Source organism: Aotus nancymaae, unplaced genomic scaffold (genome assembly GCF_030222135.1).
Source record: "Aotus nancymaae isolate 86718 unplaced genomic scaffold, 86718_ANA_hifiasm-v0.15.2.pri h1tg000092l, whole genome shotgun sequence".
In the NCBI taxonomy this organism is placed as follows: domain Eukaryota; kingdom Metazoa; phylum Chordata; class Mammalia; order Primates; family Aotidae; genus Aotus; species Aotus nancymaae.
The window spans coordinates 10,062,707-10,085,247 of record NW_026988507.1 but is presented as its reverse complement, the minus strand read 5'-3'; the positions used below and the strand labels follow the sequence as shown (position 1 = coordinate 10,085,247).

General features: G+C 35.8%; 1 protein-coding gene across 1 annotated transcript in view; it reads right to left on the bottom strand.

The window, feature by feature from the left end:
- Positions 1-22,541, bottom strand: part of SLC2A13 (solute carrier family 2 member 13) — a 361,442-nt gene that overhangs the window by 275,365 nt on the left and 63,536 nt on the right. The window contains exon 2 of the mRNA XM_021673777.2: positions 19,953-20,112. Coding sequence (XP_021529452.2) covers positions 19,953-20,112 — 160 coding nt within the window. The remainder of the gene's footprint in view (positions 1-19,952; positions 20,113-22,541) is intronic.

The following is a 22,541-nucleotide window of genomic DNA, read 5'->3' as shown; positions in this document are numbered from 1 at the left end:
CGTAAATATGCTGGATTACGAAATAAATTTTAAAAGTCCTAAAGGTGAAAACCTTTATGTTTCATTTATTTACCTACACCTCTCATGATCTTTCCAAAGAAAAGATTTCATAAATTTCATAAATTAATTTCATAAATTTCATAAATTAAAATAGAAAGGCTGCAGATAATACTTCAAAAAGCACTGTAATGAATGTAGAAACTGAATCATTTTCAGGTTCAAGATGCTCACATAATACTTTGCACTCTACTACTTGCTATTAAATCCCAGGATGCAGTATTTTTACAAGTTTTTTTTTTAAACAGAAAGAAAGAAGGGAAGAGAAGAGAAAAGAGAAGACAAAAAGGAAAATACAGGCGTATGTATTAGCCCATGTTTCTACAGGCGTATGTATTAGCCTATGTTTCTACAGGCGTATGTATTAGCCCACGTTTCTACAGGCATATGTATTAGCCCACGTTTCTACAGGCGTATGTATTAGCCGATGTTTCTACAGGCGTATGTAGTAGCCCATGTTTCTACAGGCGTATGTAGTAGCCCATGTTTCTACAGGCGTATATATTAGCCCATGTTTCTACAGGCGTATGTATTAGCCCATGTTTCTACAGGCGTATGTATTAGCCCATGTTTCTACAGGCGTATGTATTAGCCCATGTTTCTACAGGTGTATGTATTAGCCCATGTTTCTACAGGCGTATGTATTAGCCGATGTTTCTACAGGCGTATATATTAGCCCGTGTTTCTACAGGCGTATGTATTAGCCCGTGTTTCTACAGGCGTATGTATTAGCCCGTGTTTCAGGCGTATATATCAGCCCATGTTTCTAGAGGCGTATATATTAGCCCATGTTTCTACAGGCGTATGTATTAGCCGATGTTTCTACAGGCGTATATATTAGCCGATGTTTCTACAGGCGTATGTATTAGCCCATGTTTCTACAGGCGTATGTATTAGCCGATGTTTCTACAGGCGTATATATTAGCTGATGTTTCTACAGGCGTATTTATTAGCCTATGTTTCTACAGGCGTATACATTAGCCCATGTTTCTACAGGCGTATGTATTAGCCCATGTTTCTACAGGCGTATGTATTAGCCTATGTTTCTACAGGTGTATATATTAGCCTATGTTTCTACAGGTGTATATATTAGCCCATGTTTCCTAAGTGAGCCACAGAAGACAGAACAGGCCTGCCCACCTTTTGAAATCTGTGCAAGAGTCTGGGTCCAAAATGTACAATTCAGTTGCCCTACACTAACATGGGGGAAAGGAATTTGTACCCTGTTTCCAGTCTTTAAGAATATGAAAACTTCTTTCCAGAGATTAGTCAAGAAAAAAATGTTTTATACATTTGTATCCTAATACTTCTAAAAGTAAAATGAGAAAGCTTATATTATTATGTTTTAATTACCTTTCATGATGAAAATATTTTGACATGAATAATTTTCATGGCTTTCTAGAAATGCAATACACAGGATCAGAGGTAGCTGTGTTATATGACTGAGAGGATACAAGAACAGATCTGGGTATCACTTCAGCTCTGGGCAGACAAACCATGAGAACCTGGTCAGGTTACTTAACATTTCATTTATTTATTTATTTTTGAGATGGAGTTTTGCTCTGTTGCCCAGGCTGGAGTACAGTGGCACAATCTTGGCTCACTGCAACCTGTGTCTCCCAGGTTCAAGCAATTCTCCTGCCTCACTCAGCCTCCTGAGTAGCTGGGACTATAGGCATGCACCACCACACCCGGATAATTTTGTATTTTTAGTAAAGACAAGATTTCACCATATTGGCCAGGTTGGTCTTGAACTCCTGACCTCATGATCTGTCCACCTAGGCCTCTCAAAGTGCTGGGATTACAGTTGTGAGCCACAGCACCTGGCCAAATAACTTAATATTTTAACACACAGGTGACAGTGTCTATTTCATAAGATTGCTGGGGAATTAAGTGAAATCATTCAGTCAATACCAAGGCAGACAGGATGCTCGGTAAAAAAATGTTTCGCCTCCCGGAACTCCTAACCACGCAATCAATTCATTGTAACTTGTTTGTTCTGGCTGTATCACCCAACTAAATTTTCAGCAGGTAGAACTAACCAATTTCTTGAGAAAAACAGTCCTCTACTGATGTGCAGACTGGAGAATAGGAAATAACTAAGAGGCTGTTTTGCTGTGGTACTAATAAAAATTTCAACAGGAGACAAAAAGAGAAGGATCTTTATAAACTAAACTAAGGCAGTAGCAGGACTACCAGTCATTCTAAGTCCAAGAAAAGCAGCAATTAGATGAATGACAGAATATTGTGATACACTGGGGCAGGCAGGCAGTCCCCAGAAAAGCAAGTATTCTCCTATTGATACAGGAGATCTCATTATTCTAAATTAAGCCAGGGACTCTAAACCTGGTTTCACATTAGAATCACCTAGGAGGCTGGTAAAAACACACCAGTTTCCAGCTCCACCCTCCCCCAGGGACTTTGATTAATTGGTCTGGGCTCTGGGCCCAGGGAGTTCTGTTTTATTAAAAGCTCTCCAGGTGGTGCTAATGTGCAGCTGGAGCTGAGAACCAAGGATCTAAATATTTTTAAATCCCAGGGAGTAAACATGGACAACAAGCACCCAAGGTCCACACCTTACGGCAAAGCCATTTATCTTCTGCAGGCAAGTAGTGCACCTATGAACACAAAGTCAAGCAGAAATCCCAAGTTCTCATGAGCTCTAAAAATCTTTAGTATATTCTTTACCATCGTGATCACTCATCTAAAGATTTAAACTTTTCTAAACTTACAGTTGCGAAATAAACTATTTTCTGGTACAGCTAGCAGAACCTGCACCTGCCTATCCAAGCAGGTCATTTAAGGGGAGAAGAATGCTTCCAAATGACAAGGTTAGGCCAGCTCTCCTCAAAGAACAATCCCACCAATTTCACCCCAGGTTAAGCCTTCTCAATTTCAGAGACCGAAGCTCTGTGAATCATGGATCCTGCATTCCTGGGGCCAGACCTCCTTCTATGGCTCAGCTGGGCAAGCCTGCTATCTCTCCCATTAGATGGCTGGGGGCTCACAACAAACCAAATAGGTCCTTCACTGAACATTCCTGTTTTAAAACAATCCTGTTGCTTTCACCTATGTAACTAAAGACAAGAATCCTCTAACATCTGCTACCTTAAGTCACAAAATTTTGTACTTCATGATCATTGACCTTGTCTCTGAACTAATAAAATGAGTTAGCATGTTATCTACTCCTTAGTAGTTCCAGAGATGTGATGTTTATGTTCCCATAGTGTGAAAATCTAGTTGAATGCACAAACTCAGCATAGACATATAATTATTTACTAACAACAATAATAGCAATAGTAATAGCTACTGTGTAGCACGAGTTACTGTGTGCCAAGCACTGTTCAGAAGAATTAAGAAACATTAACTCCTATGATTTTACAACGACCCTATGAGGTGAGTGCCGTTATTATCCCCACTTTATAGACAAAGAAATGAGGCACAAAGAAGATACATGGTTAGTATGGAATAGAACTACTGTTAAAATCCAGGCAGTCTGGCTCCTATAATAAATGTTTATTGTCAGTCAAGCTATATTAAATGTTCAATAACTACTTGATAATTAATTCTGTAGCACACATTAAAAGGTCCATTAATTTACCTTAGCTTCATGTTTAAAGAATTCAGAGGTTCCCTCTGGAACTATTATTCCCTCACCTCTGTTAAATGCAGTAAAACACTGCAGCAATAACGAAGCAAAGCTGGCTGGCTGGGAGCTGTCACTCCTAACTGAGCCCAGCACAGGTGCCCAATACAGTACCACCCAATGGGCTGGGTAACAGCAACCTGGATTTAAACAACACAGAACTGCTAGTAGGAAATGGAATACACTGTGATTCTCTCAACACCTATCCTTACTAAATCAGAACTCCCTAAGAGCATTACTATTAAAATAGCTTACTACTAGTTAAAATACCTCATGTGTAAAGGGTAAATTTGTACTACTTATTTTGAACACTGTATCAAACTAAAGTTTTGTTTAATGTTTCTTTAACATACACAAGTAAACTTTTCATGCAGGAAAACAAGAAGGTGGGTATTTAAAAATAAAAACACCATTAGGAACAAAAATATTCACTTGAAAGATTTTAAAGGATTTGATCCTTTTAAAATATTGTATATGGTAAATATAATAAATCTAGAGTTGCTTTTTCTTTATTTGTCAACCTCTGCATCCCAAAAGTTTCCCCAAGCCTCACTTCTCCTGAAGAAACTGTACAGGAGTGAACAGTTATGTTCTGCATTCGTGTTCTGTTCCTTTCCCTTCTCCCTTATGTTCCCGTTCATCTTTAAATTCCCAAATGACATGAAAAGGTTGCTAACACCTTACACTGGAAGATCTATATGATCTGTGGTTTTAACTGCAGGTCAAGTTGTAATGGAAAAACTATCCTCGTCAAGGGAAGTTTATTACAATGCATTATATATTTTAAAAACATGCAATTGTTTTTATAGCCCTTGAGCAGCTGAATTCTACCAAGGGAAGACACTTTTCACTTTGAGAGGCACAGTAAAGGTTTTCAGACACCATACTCATTTAGCCAGTTATCCTCCCAACAGGCCATGAGAGCATTAAGGTACAGGTCAACCATCACTCCTCACTGGTTTCCCAACTTCATGTTGTCAAAACTATGATTCCAAACAAAATAACCACCTCATACTTTTTAATCACAGATAATCTTGATACTTTCTGAAACACTAAGATTGGCTCACTGACAATCTCTGAAATGTCAACCTGAGTACAGTGAGGCTTTTTAGCAAATTCTCTAATAATATCCAATACTGTCTTAAAATAAACTGAGAAAAAATAAATGAAAAAACTGTATCCGTGATTCCAATTAGGTTTTATTGCCACTGTCTTCTAGTTTGAACTTTTGCTATTGATTAACAAATCGTGTCCATGTTAGCCCATTCTGAATAGTTCAGAGGAATATTATAAATATTAAGATGATTTATTCTTTAAAATTCTACAGCTTCAAGTTGGCATCCTTTCACATAAACTATAAAATAAACTGCAAATCTTTTTTTTCCTGCAATAGTTCACTGGAAAATAAAAAGGGTTGGCAATTAGAATCAGTAGATTCTTTGAAAACATTACCTAATGAAGATGTATTGTGTTTGCTTGGAAAGCTAAGCCTGAATTCCTTGTGATTTCTCTGAGCTGTTACTCAGCTATTTACCCAGCAAACATCTCCTGAATGTATGTTAAATGCCGAGCACTAAAGCTAATCACTGAGCATCATGAATAAACTTTCCCAGAGATGGCATCTCCTGAGCTGGAACTTTCCAGTGATAAATAGGACAGTGAAACATTTCCCCTTAAAAAAGGATAACTCAAATCCCTTCAACCTCATCCAAGAACACTGTGCCCTCAGCCCTACATCCAGAGCTATACAACTACACTGTTTAATGTTTCAATGAATTTTGAAGTTTTCGTATACTGAAGGAATGAATAATCACATGAGTGATGTACTTGCTAAAAGATCTCTATCCCTGGATTTACAAAAGAAATGATCATCATTATTGATCAATAACAAGATATTTACACGATAACATGGTCATGAAACATAAATTATGATTTATGTAATATGTTTCTACTTAATGCAGAAGTTTTAGATGCAAACAGATACCACTGAATTTAGTCACTTGCTAGAGTTATGTTACAGCAACTTACTTGATAACATATTTTTAAACTTTAGTTCATGCTTCACAAGTCTACTTTAGCAGGAAAAAAAAACATTGCCACATTGAGATCCTAGGCTGGAAAGGATCTTTTCCTCTGCCACCATGGGCCATGTAAACATGCACATTGATAACTGATACATTTGATAATCAGATGGTAGTGAGAGGATAAACATAAGACCATGGCTGAAGGAACATAAGAAAAATTTCAGTGTGCATAATTGGAATCTTTCAAGTTGGAAGCAGGTAATATAAGATCCGAAATGATCAACTCCTGTGTTACTTAGAGAAAGATTCTGTGTAAACTGTAAACAAACCAACCATCATTGCCAGGTAAATGAGCATAACAAAATATTAACTCTATCTACATAGCTTAGGAGAAGACTCCTGCAAGTAAATTAATATCAGTATATAAGTGGCTTGGTCAAGGTTATTTAAAATGTCATGATTATAGCAGAAGAACCAAAATATGTTCTGACAGAATGTCATATTGTTTAAATCAATGAATGTGGCATTTTGCACAAATATTAGGTAGTTTTAAACTGTATGGTAAAATATGTTAAGATCTGCACAAAATTCACAGTACTGTTGCTGAAAATAATGTACACACTTCTTAAATAGACACATATCCTTTTCTCCCCCACCAACCTCTGAGAATCATCCATGAAAAGCTCCAGGCTAGAGAGTATAGAGAAACAGTAATGATTAACAGACATCCCTTGATTCAAGTAACCTATACTCTAGTAATCATCCAACAAAATTGGATTATTTAACTGCTATCATGGGGGTTTAGGTCCAGTGTAGGCAGAGTAAGGAAAGGAGTTATTCCAACAGAAGCCATTAAAAAAAATTTCTTGCAGAAACATTTATATTATTCATTGGCCAAGGCAGAATAGGAATATAACAGGGAAATCTACCATGAGATTGAAATTAATTTATTTTTTAGGTAAAATTTATATACAAGAAAATGCAAATATCCAAGGTGTACCCATTCTGAATTTTAAGAAAATATGCACACCCTTGTAACCACTATCCCAATCAAGAAAGAGAACATTTCCATAATTCCAGGAAGTTCTCTCGTACCCCTTTTCCATTCAATTGCCATTGCCATAGACAACCACTGATCAAATTTCTGTCCCCATAGCTTATTCTGCACATTGATTAACTCATAGGGAATCATGGGGAATGTACTGTTTTGTGTCTTGCTTCTTTTAATCAGCACAATGTTTTAAAAATTCATTCATATGGTTGTTCCTTCTATTTCAATGATTCGTTATCTACTGTTCCCAGACTGTCTTGATTACTTTAGCGTGATAATAAGTCTTGAAATTAGACAGTGAATCCTCCAACTTTGTTCTTTGAAATAGTTTAGCAATTCTAGGTCCTCTGATTTTCCATAAAAATTTTTGGAATCAACCTTTCTGGTTGATGAATGTAAGTGATGATACTGGATATTTTTGCCTAGCAACCAGTCATAAGAGAAAGCATCATTTTTTTCAACGAGAATAAAGCTGGCTGCAAATTTTTTGTGTGGATGTCCTTTTCTATTCTGGTCTGCTGAAAAGTTTTATCATAAATGAATGTTATTCTCTCAAATATTTTCTCTGCATATATTGAGATGATCATATAAGTTTGCCTCCATTGAATAATTTCAATGTGGTGACTTGCACAGATTATTTTTCTATATGCTAAACCAATCAACCTTCCTGGGTCATGATTTATTCCCCTTTTACATACTGCTTGGTTCAGTCTTACTAATTTTTTGTTAAGGATACTTTTTGGTCTGTGTTCATGAAATTGGACTAGAATTTTCTTTTCTTGTAACAACTCAGACCATAATATTAGAATTATGCTGGCTTCAAAAACCTTATTGGGAAGTGTCTCTTCTACCTTTGTTTTCTTCAAGTTTTTGTTTAAGACTGAAGCTATTTCTTCCTTAAATGTTTTATAGAATTCACCAGGGGCTGGGTGCAGTGGCTCATACCTGTAATCTCCGCACTTTGGGAGGCTACAGTGGGTGGATTGTTTGAGCTCAGGATTTCAAAACCAGCCTGGGCAACAAGGAGAAACCCCATCTCTACAAAAAAATGCAAAAATGTGCCAGGCGTGGTTGTGTGTGCCTGTGGTTCCAGCTACTCAGGAGGTTGAGGTGGGAGGATCCCTTGAGCCTAGGAGGTCCTTGCTGTAGTGAGCTGTGATCATGCCACTGCACCACAGCCACTTGAGTGCCAGAGTAAGGCCCTGTCAAAGAAAAAAAAAATTTATATGGGCTTGGAATTTGCTTTGCAGACAACTTATTAATAATGATTTAGCTTATTTAATAAAATAGGGATACTCATCTTTTCCATTGTATGTCCACTTCTGGTAAGCTGTAATTGTCAAGGAAATGACCATCTCATCTAAGTCGGTAAATTTACTGGCAAAAAGTTGTTGACAGTATTCCTTCATTATCCTTATAATGTCCATAGAAATGACATGCCCTCTTTTATTCTTGATACTGATAATTTGTACTTTATTTTTTTCTTCTTAATCAGTTAATCAGTCATAGCCAGTTTATCAATTTTATTAATCTTTTCAAAGAACCAACTGTTACACTACCTTCTGCTCTTACCTTTATTATTTCATTCTTTGTTTTGTTTGGGTTTAATTTGCTCTTATTTTTCTAGCTTCTTAACATGAAACTTAGATCACTGACTTTAAACCTTTCCTCTTTTCTACTGTAATCACTTTAAGCTACATACTTTCATCTAAGCACTGCTCTAGCTGTATTTCACAAATTGTAATATATTGTATTTTCCTTCCATTCAAAGCTATTTTCCAATTTTCCCTCTGATTTCTCCTTAGACCCATGAATTATTTAGAACATACTATTTTAATTTACAAATATTTGCAGCTTTTTCTAGCTATCTTAATTGTTACTGGTTTCTAATTTAATTCTGCTATGGTCAGGGGACATATATTTTATGTACTCAATTTATTTAATAAATTATTAACATTGATTTTAGACCCCGTGATATGAAGAATTCTGGAGACTGTCTAATGTAAACTTGAAAAATAATGTGTAAGGCCAGGCGTGTTGGCTCAAGCCTTGTAATGCTAACACTTTGGGAGCCTGAGGCAGGTGGATCACTTGAACCCAGGAGTTTGAGACAAGCCTGGCCAACATGGCAAAACCCTGTCTCTCCAAAAAATAATAATAATAATAATAAGGGGCATGGTGGCATGTGACTCTAGTCTCAGCTACTCAGGAGGCTGAGGCGGGAGGGTTGCTTGAGCCCGGGAGGTTGAGGCTGCAGTGAGCCATGTTCATGCCACTGCATTCCAGCCTGGATGACAGAGCAAGATCCTGTCTTAAAAAGGAAAGAAAAGAGGAAAAAAATAAAAATAATATGTATTGTCGGGTGTAGCAGTCTACAAATGCCAATTTTGACAAGGTACTTATTAGTATTGTACTGCTTTTTTATAACCTCTTTTATCTAGCTGTTCTATCATTGTTTAAAAAAAAAGAGTTAAAAATTCTGCTAAGTCGGATTTGCCTATTTTTTATTGTGGTAAAATATAAATAAAATTACCGTTTTATCCATTTTTCAGTATACAGCTCTACAGCATTAAGTGCATTCACGCTGCTGGGTAACTACCAACTGCTAATTTTTGCTTCATGTATTTTGAAGCTCTCTTACTAAGTAAACTACACGTTTAGTATCATTATTATTTCTGATGACTTGGTTCCTTTGTCATTATAAAATGTCCTTCTTTATCTCTGCTAATACTGTCTCTCTAGAAGTCTACTTTGTGTGACTATTAATACAGCCACATCAGCTATCTTATACTTACTTCTGTATCCTATATCTTTTCCCAATCTTTCACTTTCGACCTGTCAAATAGCATTAAAGTGTGTCTCCTTTAGACAATGTAAATCTGAGTCACATTTTTAGTGTACAATAATTTTTTACATTTAATGTATTTATTACTATAAATGGGTTTTAGGTATACCATTTTGCTATTTGTGTCATCTCTCATTTATTCCTATGTTCTTAATTTATTGCATTTATTCAGCTTATCCAAACATTGTAAGTATTCCATTTTAATTTTAATTCTCATAATGGCTTCTTACATGTTTCTTTTCGTAATATATTCTAGTTGTTTTTCCTCAGATAAAAACATGCATCTTTCACTTATCAGTCTACCTAGAGATACTACTGCACCATTTCACAAATGTATAATTCCATTTACTGCTCCCAACCTTTTTGCTATTATCATAAAATTGAGACGAAGGTACAGAGATATCCCATATACTTCCTGCCCCACATATGCACAGCCTCCCTGATTAGCAACATCTTCCACCAAAGTGGGACATTTGTTGCAAGTGATGAGTCTACATTAGCATATCATTATCACCCATAGTCGAAAGTTTACATCAGGTTTCACTCTCGGTGCTGTATAGTTCATAGGTTTGTCCAAACCTATGTATATTGGTCACTATATGTATAGTGACATGTATCTACCATTACAGTATAATAAAGAGTATTTTCACTATCCTAAATATCCTCCATGCTCCATACATTCATACATTCTGTCCATGGCTTATAACGGCCATCTTCAGGGAATTAGACTTGTACAAACTGCTCTGCCATTTACCAAATCATGTTTACATTTTCTTGGAAAAAAATCAAGTATCTGAAGGTGAGAGCAATTTTTTTTTTGTCAGCTTAAATGCAGAATATAAAGACTTAACCTAAAACATTCTAAAGATAACAGCAAGCAATACCTAATAGCATTGAAAAGTTTTTAAGTATGTTCACTACTACTAACTCATCTGATCCTCTAAATAACATTGAATGACTGCTGGAACACCAGCTATGTGAGAATATTAGAGCTTAGATAAATTAATTCATATGCTGTGAAAAAAAGTAGTATTTATTTATTTATTTATTTATTTTTTATTGCATTTTAGGTTTTGGGGTACATGTGAAGAACATGCAAGACTGTTGCATAGGTGCATATGTGGCAGTGTGATTTGCTGCCTTCCTCCCCATCACCTATATCTGGCATTTCTCCCCATGCTATCTCTCCCCAACTCCCCACCCCCCGCTGTCCCTCCCCTATTTTCCCCCAACAGACCCCAGTGTGTAGTGCTCCCCTCCCTGTGTCCATGTGTTCTCACTGTTCAACACCTGCCTATGACTGAGAACATGCAGTGTTTGATTTTGTGTTCTTGTGTCAGTTTGCTGAGAATGATGGTTTCCAGGTTCATCCATGTCCCTACAAAGGATGCAAACTCATCGTTTTTGATGGCTGCATAATATTCCATGGTGTATATGTGCCACATTTTCCCTGTCCAGTCTATCATCGATGGGCATTTGGGTTGATTACAGGTCTTTGCTATTGTAAACTGTGCTGCAATGAACATTCGTGTGCATGTGTCCTTATCGTAGAACGATTTATAATCCTTTGGATATATACCCAGTAATGGGATTGCTGGGTCAAATGGAATTTCTATTTCTAGGTCCTTGAGGAATCGCCACACTGTCTTCCACAATGGTTGAACTAATTTACACTCCCACCAACAGTGTAAAAGTGTTCCTATTTCTCCACATCCTCTCCAGCATCTGTTGTCTCCAGATATTTTAATGATCGCCATTCTAACTGGCGTGAGATGGTATCTCAATGTAGTTTTGATTTGCATTTCTCTAATGACCAGTGATGATGAGCATTTTTTCATGTTTGTTGGCCTCATGTATGTCTTCTTTTGTAAAGTATCTGTTCATATCCATCACCCACTTTTGAATCGGGCTTGTTTTTTTTCTTGTACATCTGTTTTAGTTCTTTGTAGATTTAGTTCTGGATATCAGCCCTTTGTCAGATGGGTAAGCTGCAAAAATTTTTTCCCATTCTGTTGGTTGCCGATTCACTCTATTGACTGTTTCTTTTGCCGTGCAGAAGCTGTGGAGTTTGATTAGGTCCCATTTGTCTATTTTGGCTTTTGTTGCCAATGCTTTTGGTGTTTTGGTCATGAAGTCCTTGCCTACGCCTATGTCCTGAATGGTTTTGCCTAGATTTTCTTCTAGGGTTTTTATGGTGTTAGGTCTTATGTTTAAGTCTTTAATCCATCTGGAGTCAATTTTAGTGTAAGGTGTCAGGAAGGGGCCCAGTTTCTGCTTTCTGCATATGGCTAGCCAGTTTTCCCAACACCACTTATTAAACAGGGAATCCTTTCCCCATTGCTTGTTTTTGTCAGGTTTGTCAAAGATCGGATGGTTGTAGATATGGTGTGTTGCCTCCGAGGCCTCTGTTCTGTTCCATTGGTCTATATCTCTATTTTGGTACCAGTATGATGCTGTTTTGATTACTGTAGCCTTGTAGTATAGTTTGATGTCCAGTAGTGTGATGCCTCCCGCTTTGTTCTTTTTGCTTAGAATTGACTTGGCTATGCGGGCTCTCTTTTGGTTCCATATGAAGTTTAAAGTGGTTTTTTCCAGTTCTGTGAAGAAGGTCATTGGTAGCTTGATGGGGATAGCGTTGAATCTGTAAATTACTTTGGGCAGTATGGCCATTTTCACGACATTGATTCTTCCTAACCATGAACATGGAATGTTTCTCCATCTGTTTGTGTCCTCTCTTATTTCGTTGAGCAGTGGTTTGTAGTTCTCCTTGAAGACGTCCTTAACATTCCTTGTTAGTTGTATTCCTAGGTATTTTATTCTCTTTTTAGCAATTGTGAATGGCAGTTCGTTCTTGATTTGGCTCTCTTTAAGTCTGTTATTGGTGAAAGCAAGTCTTAAACATATTCTTCCCACCACACTGTAATATCTTTATGACAAACAGTCTTACTTATATCTTCAGCACTAAGGTATTTACTTTTGGGGTTTTTTTTTTGAGACACAGTCTCACTCTGTCACCTAGGTTGCAATGCAGTGGTGCGATCTTGGCTCACTGCAACCTCTGCCTCCTAGGTTCAAGATTCTCCCACCTCAGCCTCCTTAGTAGCTGAGATTACAGGCATGCACCACTTCATCTGGCTAATTTTTGTATTGTTGGTAGAGATGGGGCTTCACCATGTTGGCCAGGCTGGTCTCGAACTCCTGAGCTCAGGTAATCCACCTGCCTTAGCCTCTCAAAGTGCTGGGATTACAGGTGTCAGTCACAACACCTGGCTGGTATTTATTTGTAATTAGACTGTTTGCCACCAATTAATACATGTGTTATCTAAATTCATCATTCTTAAAATGGCCAGTGCATACTTATATTTTTAAGATAGTGACTGACTCATATTCCATATTTCATATAGAGTCAAGTACTACTGATCTATTAGCATGAAATTATAACAACACATTCTCCAGCATGAATTTGTTTAGAAATAATATCCCCTTTTAAATATTGCTCTGAGAAGCATCTTACTGAAATGGATTTCAAAATTATAAAATATTATCAGGGAGAGAGGCTCATCAATTCATTCATCTAAAATTAATATTGATTTTTAAAATATTTTGAGGCTTTCAATAAACAAATCCAAAACTAATGTGTTATGAAAGTGAGAGCAAAGGATTTCAAGTTCCATCCACAACCACCAAAGGCTGGCCTTTCCACTTCACCCCTAAACTCTCAGATGATCATTATAGCCTCCTCCTAGCTGCTCTAACTTCTCACTCTTTTCCAAACATGATTGGCTCTTTCAGATGACAGGGCCTTTGAAGATTACATTCTACCTAGAATTTCCCTCTCCCTCACTGTACCTGGAATTCTTTTATTCAAAAAGTCAGCTCAAGTCTCTTTCTGTTGTGAAGCTAAGTTATTCACTCCTCTTGGGAGCTCCCATAACACTATATCCATCATTTAATTAACAGGCTGAAAAAAATGTCTCTCCTACATTAGGCCATTAAAGGCTTGAGGAAAGGAGCACTTCTTATTCATCTTTCCACTTCTAATATTAAATACAAGAGTAGTGTGCAAAAAGTGTCAAGAAACTTTTTTTTTAATAAAAGACTGAATCGTTTCCACACCAACTGATGACACCAAATGTATAACCTCACCCGTGTACCTTGGCAGCAGCCTCATAAATAGGTTTCTTAAATCCACCCAAGAGCCAATAGTCCCAGTTAATTCTAGGCATCACTGCCATAGTGATCTTTGACTCCTATCATGGCACACTCTGCTAAAAAAAAAATAAATTCCCTTTATCTGTAGGTAGAAGTTGGACTTGAATTCATAGACCACTAGGATCCAGCTTCAGCCTCTCATGTAAATCACCACTGTAGTCTCAATCCTCCCTGATCCTATCCTCTCCTGGTCTACACTCTGCCTCCCATATCCACCTGTGTAAACCTGAGTCCCACTAATTCTTCAAAACTTAGCAAGTCTCACATTGTGCATGAGTCAGCCTCAGGATACTCAGGAAAATCTCCCCTATAGTGGTTGCCAGGACTTGTATTTTGTATTTCTCATTCAATACCTACATCACATCAATTAAATGATGAAGCATGAAAATGTCTAGTACAACCAGACATTTAACAAATGGTTGTACATAGTTTAGTGAGGTGGAATATGATAAGCCTGGTTTTTTTTTAAAAAAAGAAAGTAAATCTAGAAATGAGTAAAAATCAGCATAAAACAGAAAAATTTAGCCTCTCTGTATATATACCTATCCCTATTAATACAAATCACATGATGATTACATACTTGTAAACACAGAAATACTCATTTGAAAAACCCATTTTTATCAAAAAGAATGAAAGTTTTCAGGTTCCTATGGAGGTATATTCTTTTGAAGAAGATAAATTTTCAATTTTCTTTCCCTTAATTTTTATGCTCAGTGAGATACATGTATGATTAATAATTTAATTTTCAGCTATGTATGAAGTACATAAGTATTAATTTATATCCCTCTGTATAAATTAATAATTTGGCATTTGGGGTTATAATCAATATCTTTTTATGTTGATTAAGAGTCCCTTCCCGAGAGCACTATCAATTTCAGCTCAGTTCAATAAACTTTACTGAATATTTACTATATTCTAGTCCTTCCTAGATCTGGAAATGAGTAAAAGGTCAATGACATTCAGGAGTTCCAAAATGAAGAGGAGATCGAAAAATAACCAAGTAGTTCAAAATAATATGGTGATTATAAAAATGGAGCTTCGTACAAATTATTATGAAAAGACAAAGGAACGGGGTTTCCATGATACACAGGCAGAGACTTATACAATGAACATGAGCTGGATCAGAAACCCAGGAACTAGACCAGAAACCAGGATAGGGTAGGGAGACACTACAGGCAAAATTAGCATAAAAAGGAAAAAAAATCCCTAAAAACATGACAAAGCAAGATGTGGTTGGTTTATAAGCATGGATATTACATAAAGCGGGGTGGAAGTTAACACTAGTTGGAAATATCTTTAAAAGCATGCATGGATTGGGTACTACAAGCCATGATAAAGAATTCGATTTTTTCTTTCCAGTAGGAAATAGACAGACTTGAAACATTTTACCAGTGGCATGGCCAGATAAATGTTCTAGACAAATAATTTTGATGGCTAAGTTCACTTACTATACATTTATTGAAAGCCTGTTATAAGCCAGGATTTAACTAAGCAATTTTTAAAAAGGATATCTTTGGTTGCTTGAAGCGTAGAGAGTAAATCTATGTTCATGAAGTAAGATAAACAAATATTAGCAAAGAAGCCTGGCATGGTGATTCACACCTGTAATCCCAGCACTTTGGGAGGCTGAGGCAGGCAGACCACTTGAGGTCAGGAGTTCGAGACCAGCCTGGCCAACATGGTGAAACCCCATCTCTACTAAAAACACACAAAAGATTATATATATATATGCAAAGAAACAGTGATAGAACTTTATCATTAATATTAACTATTGAAACACCTCTGCCATCTTTATCAACACTACAATATATTAGGAAAAAACAAGTCATCCTCATCACTATTACTCATTAGAGAAATGCAAATCAAAACCATAATGAGATGCCACGCCACTTCACACTCACTAGGATGACTGTAATCAAAAAAGACAACAAATGTTTACTAGGACGTAGAAAAATTGAAAGCCTCATATGTTGCTTGTGGGAATGTAAAACAATACAGCCACTCTGGAAGCAGTCTGATCAGTCCTCAAAAAGCTAAATACAGTTTATGATCTGTATTTAGTCATATGACCTAGCAATTCCACTGCTAGATGTATATCCAAGAAAAATAAATACCTATGTCTATCCTAGAATTTGCACACAAAAGTTCATAGCATCATTATTATGATGGCCCCAGAATGTTAACAATATCCATAAACTGATGAACAGATAAACAAAATGTGGTATGTCCACATTATTATTTGCCATAAAAAGAAATGAAGTACTGACACATACTATAATTTAGATGAGCATTGAAAACTTGCTAAGTGAAAGAAGCCAGTCATAAGGAACCACATATTCATATATGAAATATACAGAATACATAAACCTATAGAAACACACAGTAGATTAATGGTTGCCTAGATGTGGGACAGTTTCGGGGGTTAGGGGGTGATGGCTAAGGAGTGCAAGGTTTCTTTTTAGGGTGATTAAAATGTTCTAAATTTGATTATGGCAATGGTTGTATAGCTCTGTGAATATACTAAAAGCCATTTAATTGTACAATTTAAATAGATGAGTTAAATGGTACATGAATTACATCTCAATAAAGTTTTTATTTAAAAAATCAAATCTTGAACAATATTTTCAAAATTCTATTTCCCCTTTCTTCATGAAGCCAGATGGTGTCCTTCCCAGTACAGAATATACTATGATACTCAAGTGCCAGAAAAATGCCAACATTGAATCTGTTTCTGGCAATTATTTTTTCTAGAAAAAGTAAACTTCCAGTTGTTCAGCAGAAAACAATATTTCTATGATATCTAAACAATAAGAGAACAGAAATTTTGACCTATCTGGCATAAAAGGTGAACTATAATGTTTCTACAACATCAAAATCTAAAATGCTTTTCTATCAATCAATTTCATCTTCCATTTGTCTTAATCCAATCACTAGTGTAAAAATTATCAATAATTAGGGCTGTTAGATTATAAACTTTTGAAAGCAAAACCATGAGGAAGAGAGGAGTTAGCTTTTGAAAAAGAAGACTTGATCTAATCTCTGCCAAGGCCAAGTAACAGCTATGTGGTCTCAGCCAAATATTTAAATTCTCTGAGCATCAAGTTTTTAATCTGCAAAATAGGAATAATACCAGTTCCACTAACCTGTCAAGATTTGGGGTAGGATCAAACGGTATTTGCTACCAGACTCTGAAACTGTTTGTCAGTATAATGCAAAACCAGTAAATCTGGGACACTGGCTATTGTAGTACAAAATTAAATATCAGTAACTTAGAGTTTTAGAAGCAATAAAGTCAAAAAGGGAAATAAAAAAATGTAATATTCAAATTCTTTGAAGACTGGGGACATCTAAAATGAAGATATACAAAAATGTAAGTATGAGAAAGAAATTTTACAGGACGTATTTACACGTACATTTTCCTTAGAATTTTTGAAACATATTGGTGTAATGATGAGTTATCTATTGTTATAATTATGAATAAGTTATCATTGCTGGAAATTCCAGAGCTTAAAGTTAATGCCAAGGTAGCATTTCAATTTTTATTTGCTTATAACCACATTCCTATTAGCCCAGGAGTCAGATGAGATAAATATACTGATAAGGATACTAAATAACAGAAGACAGTAACAGAGAAAATTCACCTCAAAAAAGGAAACATGTTTGCATGTATATATATTTAAATGTGTATTCATGCAAACAAGGAACTGGGTTCAAAACAATCTGGTTGTTAACATCTTGGTCTATATATAAACCCAAGTTAGTCTTCCCATATTCCTATTTTTTTACCCCTGGACACTCCAATATTGCTAGAAAAATAAACATAAGCATGCTAATTAATTGGCTTTACTGCAAATATATGTCTCCAGCTTCAGCTGGGATTCCATCATTACTTGGAAATCATGTGTTGTCTCTCGTCTTTTTTCCTTCTCATACTTCCCACAGCAGCTATACACTTTAAATCTTCTTTTCTCTGGGCCTCTGCTCTACCATCTCAAAGCACCATTCTTGCCAATAAAGAAAACAGATGCCATAGAATGTTGATTTTCTTTCAGCCTTTCTTACAACAATATCTATAGTAGCACCCATCCTTCATTCATCAGAACAGCAACTAATAATGTGATTCTTCATTTATTATCTGCCACGTGCAAAGTGTTAGGCTGAACACTTTACATATAATAAGTAATTTTGATCCTACAATAATCTTCTAAGTGATTTTGGTTCTACTTTATAGAAAAGTGAAGCTCAGAGGGGCTAAATGACTTGTTCGAGGTTCGTAGCTAATCAACGGTAAAAACCAGATTTGAATCCAGGTCTGTCTGTGTTGTCTCCTTGCCTCTGAAAAGGGGTTTCAGGCTCGTCTCAACATTTCTGCTTTTACACAGCCACACCACATTCATAAATGCATTGTCACTACGGTGTGACCTTTCTCTTTCCTAATCAGGACTGAGAAAAGACTTCTTAATTGTTATACTTAGTGAAAAATGTAGCTTATGCAACTATACATGCTATGCATTTGAATATAGATCTATATTAGTTACATTAATAAAAATTTTTAACAAAATGCAAATTGATGATTCAGATCTTCCTAAGACATGAAAGTTGAAAGACTGACTTCCATTGCATTTACAAGAAAAACTCAAAATACCAGGTTATGCTGAAAACAGTTACTATCTTTCCTCTTTCTCTTCATCTACTGAGTAGAAAACAAACAAACAAACAAAATTTCCTGCTTCAGTTTAGCAACATCTGCAGACACAACAACCGTTTTTAACAACTGTGTCCTCCCTTAATGGTCCTTACACATCTAGGCCCTCACTAGCCTCAAAGAGTTTTCTCACATGACTTTTAATTAAAACTTCACCAGTTTAGGTCTTTAACGTCTCATCTAAGCCACAATGTTTATCGTGCTTCTTACACAGAGGTTTAATTCCCTGGGACCACATCACATTGCAACCTTTTTTATTTTCTTTCTTTTTTTTTTTTTTTTGAGACCAAGTCTTGCTCTGTTGTCCAGGCTGGAGTGCAGTGACACAGTCTCGGCTTACTGCAACCTCTGTCTCCCGGGTTCAAGCAATTCTCCTGCCTCAGCCTCCCAAATAGCTGGGATCACAAGTGCATGCAGCACACTCGGCTAATTTTTGTATTTTTAATAGAAACAGGGTTTCACCATGTTGGCCAGGCTGGTCTCGACCTCCTGACCTCAAGTGACCTGCCCACCTCGCTCTCCTGAAGTGCTGGGATTACAGGTATGAGGCACTGCGCCAAGCCCACACCCTTTTATCTTCTACTGTTGAGGATTAACATCAACACCGTAAAAGCCATGCAAGCAAGGGCTTGAGTTTATCTTGTTGAACATTCTATTCCCCAGTACTTACAGAGAAGTAAATGCTGGATAAATATTTGTTCTAATAAGCAGAGGCAAGAAAACAAGTTAGGCAATATTGTATAACCTCTACTACCTTCTAATGAAATTTCTCTGAAACAGTTACATGAGTACTATAAAGATATCAAAATCCAAGGCCCATAATATCATTAAGCTTTAATTTAAGATTTTGTTTTAACAATAGTTTGTATTTATTTTAAAGCAGTTTTAAAGCCACTTTTGTCATTTATTGATTAAAAAATAAGCCAAATATCAAGGAATAATTTGTGTATTTTAAACTCATGTGTAACTCTTTTTAGAGCTAAATTTTTATCTTTAAAGTCTAGCTTTCTTTCAGATCAGAATGTAGCTTCCAGAATGCAAAAAGGATGTTAGTTATATCTGCAGTTCATAAACAGCTTGTCAATCATCGTAGAATTCATGAACTCCATACATATTTATCACTGCATTCATTTTTAAACAAATATTGTGAAAGAGTGCACACAGTGTGAGAAATGTCACCTAAATGCTAAAAAAGGCCTGTAAATATCAATTCTTAATGGTAGGTTCCTTGTCTATCATCAAAATAAATATCAGCCTCTTGTCCACTTTCAATTTTGCTGAATGCCTCCTACTTATAAATTAGCTATAATGATTCAAAACACACAGTTTTATTTTGACCATGATTTCTCAATTTTCCTCCCCTTCCCCAAAATCATGATTTGAAAAATTAAATGTAAAAAGTATTTACAAACCTCCATCCATCCTTCTGGAGGTAACTGAAGGCTCCATCAACAGCGCTTGCAAAGAACTGCCCTCCTGTGATGAAGAGGGTATTAATGGTGACTAATCGGCCTCTTAAGTTGGGTGGTGAGACCTCCGCAATGTACACTGGCACTGTCATAGAAGCAATGCCTGGAAAAACAATGAAAAGTAAATGTGAGACATTTACTCAAGATTTCTGTTGTTATAAATGCTAATGCTAGATTTAGGCATACGCTTACGTACATGGGCTTGGTTTTCTACTTTAAGCAAAGGTTTACCACATATTTATGATTTTGCTCTTAACTAATTTGAGGCTACTGCAGACAAGTAAAAATGTATGTAAGATATCATTGTTCTTATTATCACTTGAAAGCCTACAAATGAAAGCACCTCTAAAGGCTAAGATAATTTCAGAGTGCATGTAAGTGTACTTTATAACTTCTTGAGGACTAAAAATACAAAAAAAAATATTCTCTAGATAGAATGATTATGGAAATATTTTTAGTCTATATGGAAATGTAATCAGACAATAGTGAGAATAAAAAATTATCTTAGGATACATATTAACTATTCAAAGACAGAATTCGATGCCAGTAAATGCACCAAAACTTTTCACTGGTTTACTAATAAAAAATTCACATATTAAATCACCTTACTCAATTGGCTGGGTGTACATGTCAGAATACAAGAGTTTTACAGCTAAGGTATATTTAGTTACATTAGCTTTAAACTTTTTTTCTATCTGAAATTAATGCAGCATTCTCTAATGCAGTAGTTCTAACTTCACTGATAACCAGAATTACTGAAGTGACATTTTTCTTTAAATAAAGTTGCTCCTACCTCACCCACCCCAGACCTATTAAATAGAAAACTTCAAAGTTCGGGATGAGTTTGTCTTTTTAAAATTCTCCAGAGGTGATCTTGAGGCTTACTGTGTATTTAAAAACCTAAAGTTCTATAATACAGAACATTGAACCAATCCAAATTATTTCTTAAAGTCTCACCCTCTTGTGGCATCTGCAATTTCCATATATGTCTGATTATTTAGACTATTTTAGTATTTAGTATTATTTAGCCTGTTGTATTCATCCTTAACCAAAGGTTGGACATCTATTGATTTGCTGTTATCTAATCAATATTCACCAAAGCCTCCATAAAAAAAAGATTGCCTAAAAAAATTTAATTTTTTTATATCTCTGGATATAATAAATCAATCCTTAGATTAAGCCAGAACATCAATAAAACGAATAAAACAGATCTATACAGAATTGCTTTTAACAAACTGCTTTTTAATGAATTTATGATGGCAAAAAAATAGTTTGTATTGAAGGAATCAGTACTAAGAAACCTGCTGCTGTGTTTTCTTGTACAAGGGCTGTTGAAGGTGCTATTTCTTACATTCCACAAAGCAAGAGACATTTCTCTATGGTCTCAGTAACTGCAATAGTTGTGCTTTTCTACAAGTGATTTTTGTTAGTTGATGGCTAATATAAATCAGGGTTTTTTCTTCATTTCCCTTTTAACGTACACACAGAGGCCCACCTCTACCCAATTTTTTGGACTTCAAGGTATTATTTTGTGACCCAAACTCTCTCCTGATGCCATAACAGTCTGTAATTTCTCCTATTGTATTTTTCATCTATTTTTATTTGCTTTGTTATACCTTTGAAGAAGGTAAATAAACACATACACGAACAGAGAAATGAGATATATTTAAATAATACATATTTATTTGGGAAAATTGACTGTATCAGCACATAACTAATGGTAAGTAGTTATTAAATCTGCACACAAGTGAAACCATTAAGTCTCAGAACTAGATACTAATTTCCACCAAAGTTATTTACTTCTGTAGTGGCTGTCAATAATCTTATGACTTCGAGTTTCATACAGTAGTAAGCATGTACTTATAGACACAGAATTAATAAATTATTAATTTACATTGTATTAATTGAATATATATTAACTTAAATGTATTAATTTACAATTAAATCATCACCTAAGCAAATGAAGTTTCCATTTGACTGCTAATCAATTTAGTAACACAGACCACCTTGAAACGCCCTCATCTGACTTGGAAAAAGGAAGCAAACATCTGCTGCAAATGTTGACAAGGTACTTGTATATTCCTTTTAGTTCTTTTAGTATTAAAACATCTCGAACTTTCATAAATCAAACAATAATTTATAATTTGGATTTCTTTTTCTGCTGTGGTCTGACTGTAAATAGGACTTTGGTTGCTCTCTTTAGACAGAGATCTTACCATGTAGCCACATATTGAGTATGGGAATTCAGGACTGTGGTTTTAGGCAACACATGCTCATCAAAAAAAAAAAAAAAAAAAAAAAAAACCATAGCTTTGACTTGATGGAAATGCAAGTAATGTCCTCAGACTCTGATAAAGCTCGATTATTTAAAACACCAGAGCTTTGAAAGTAACACATACTGAAAAAGAGTAAAGACTGAAGACAGATTCACTGGATTTGGAGTTGAAAAGAACCATAAAAGACCTTCTGTCCAATGAGAGCTCAAGCTGACTTAACACTGCGACAACTGCCTACACTCAGCAGATATTTTAC